Source organism: Gadus macrocephalus, chromosome 23 (assembly GCF_031168955.1).
Source record: "Gadus macrocephalus chromosome 23, ASM3116895v1".
Classification (NCBI taxonomy): domain Eukaryota; kingdom Metazoa; phylum Chordata; class Actinopteri; order Gadiformes; family Gadidae; genus Gadus; species Gadus macrocephalus.
In genome coordinates this window covers 9,142,321-9,143,524 of record NC_082404.1, presented here as the reverse complement: position 1 = coordinate 9,143,524, position 1,204 = coordinate 9,142,321, and the positions used below count along the sequence as shown (strand labels likewise).

Sequence of the window (1,204 nt, the reverse complement as noted above, 5' to 3'; positions counted from 1 at the left end):
ATTAACGCTTTGTCTTCCAAGTAGGGTGTTTGTTTGAAGCCAGGCACCATCCTTCAGTGAGACATCAAAATAATCACTAGAGGACAAGTTTGTCTAAAGCATGCGCTAACGTAGTACAATAATAGCCTATTTACATTAGGACCCAAACAGGGAGGTTACTGGAAGCTCTGGCTCCTCGTGTGGCAAACATCTCAGATTGTTCTGGTCTGCTTTCTGCAGTCGGAATGAATGTTTGATTACACAAACACACCAGTCTGCTCTTCTTTCGTTAGTATTACTTCTGCTTACTAGCATTACTAGCCATGCTTGGTACATCAAATTAGTACCAAGCTCTAAGTAGCCTAAATAGCACCTAGCGGGAAACTGCTAATTGGCAACAAGCTAGGTCTCGCTAGTCTCCACCAAGCTAGGAACCGCTGAGTGAAATCGTTGTAGCAAAAACATTCCTGGACTTTAACCCCTAGGCAGCTTAAAAAATGACTTAATATTAAAATAGTCCCAGCAGTAATCTCTCCGCTGGGAGTTCAACTGTGACTCGGCAGACAGGAAGTGATGAGGCTGTGTAAGAGAAAGTGATGCACGAGTCAAGAGTTTATTACGCTGGTGTGATATTGTGATTTTCTCTGGGATTGCCGTGGGGACGCAGTTTCCCGGTACTCCCAGTACTACTGGGAACACTGGACTGTGGGAAGGGGGGCCGGGGCTACCAGGGGGAGGCGGGGCTTAAACAACACAGCGCCTAAACAACCGTCCCTCACTACGCAAATCTGACGATGATGACGATATGGTACCATTGGAAACTTGACGCAAGACTGTACGTTATTTTCAAACCAATGTCTTTAAATATTTCAGATGTATTCGGAATAGGTAAGTCATCAATTCTATCTAAAGTGAATTAGGTTAAAACGTACAGATACAGGTCATTAAGGTGTGGGTATAATGGTAATAAAGGCACAGAATGGGGTTAGACAGTACAGATACATTTCATTAAGGAGCAGGTAGGGGTAAGGGTCACCCTGCTCTAGGATGCCTAAAGGTTAGTCTGTGGATATTGGGGGTAAAAGACCCTGGCCACTAAACTCTGCTCTCCCTAATTTGTAATCTTGGACAACATTTTGAAAAAAGCTTTGCAGTCTTGTTAAAAAAACGGGGAAATCTCAAATTTTTGTAAAGATGTAAAATGGTGTCCAACAAATCCTTTTAT

General features: G+C 43.1%; 1 protein-coding gene across 1 annotated transcript in view; it reads right to left on the bottom strand.

Annotated features, from left to right (window-relative positions):
* Window positions 1–135: 135 nt before the first annotated feature.
* Window positions 136–1,204, bottom strand: part of LOC132452921 (zinc transporter ZIP12-like) — a 10,370-nt gene continuing 9,301 nt past the window's right edge. The window contains exon 12 of the mRNA XM_060045756.1: window positions 136–213. Within this exon, the coding sequence (XP_059901739.1) occupies window positions 136–213 (78 nt within the window). The remainder of the gene's footprint in view (window positions 214–1,204) is intronic.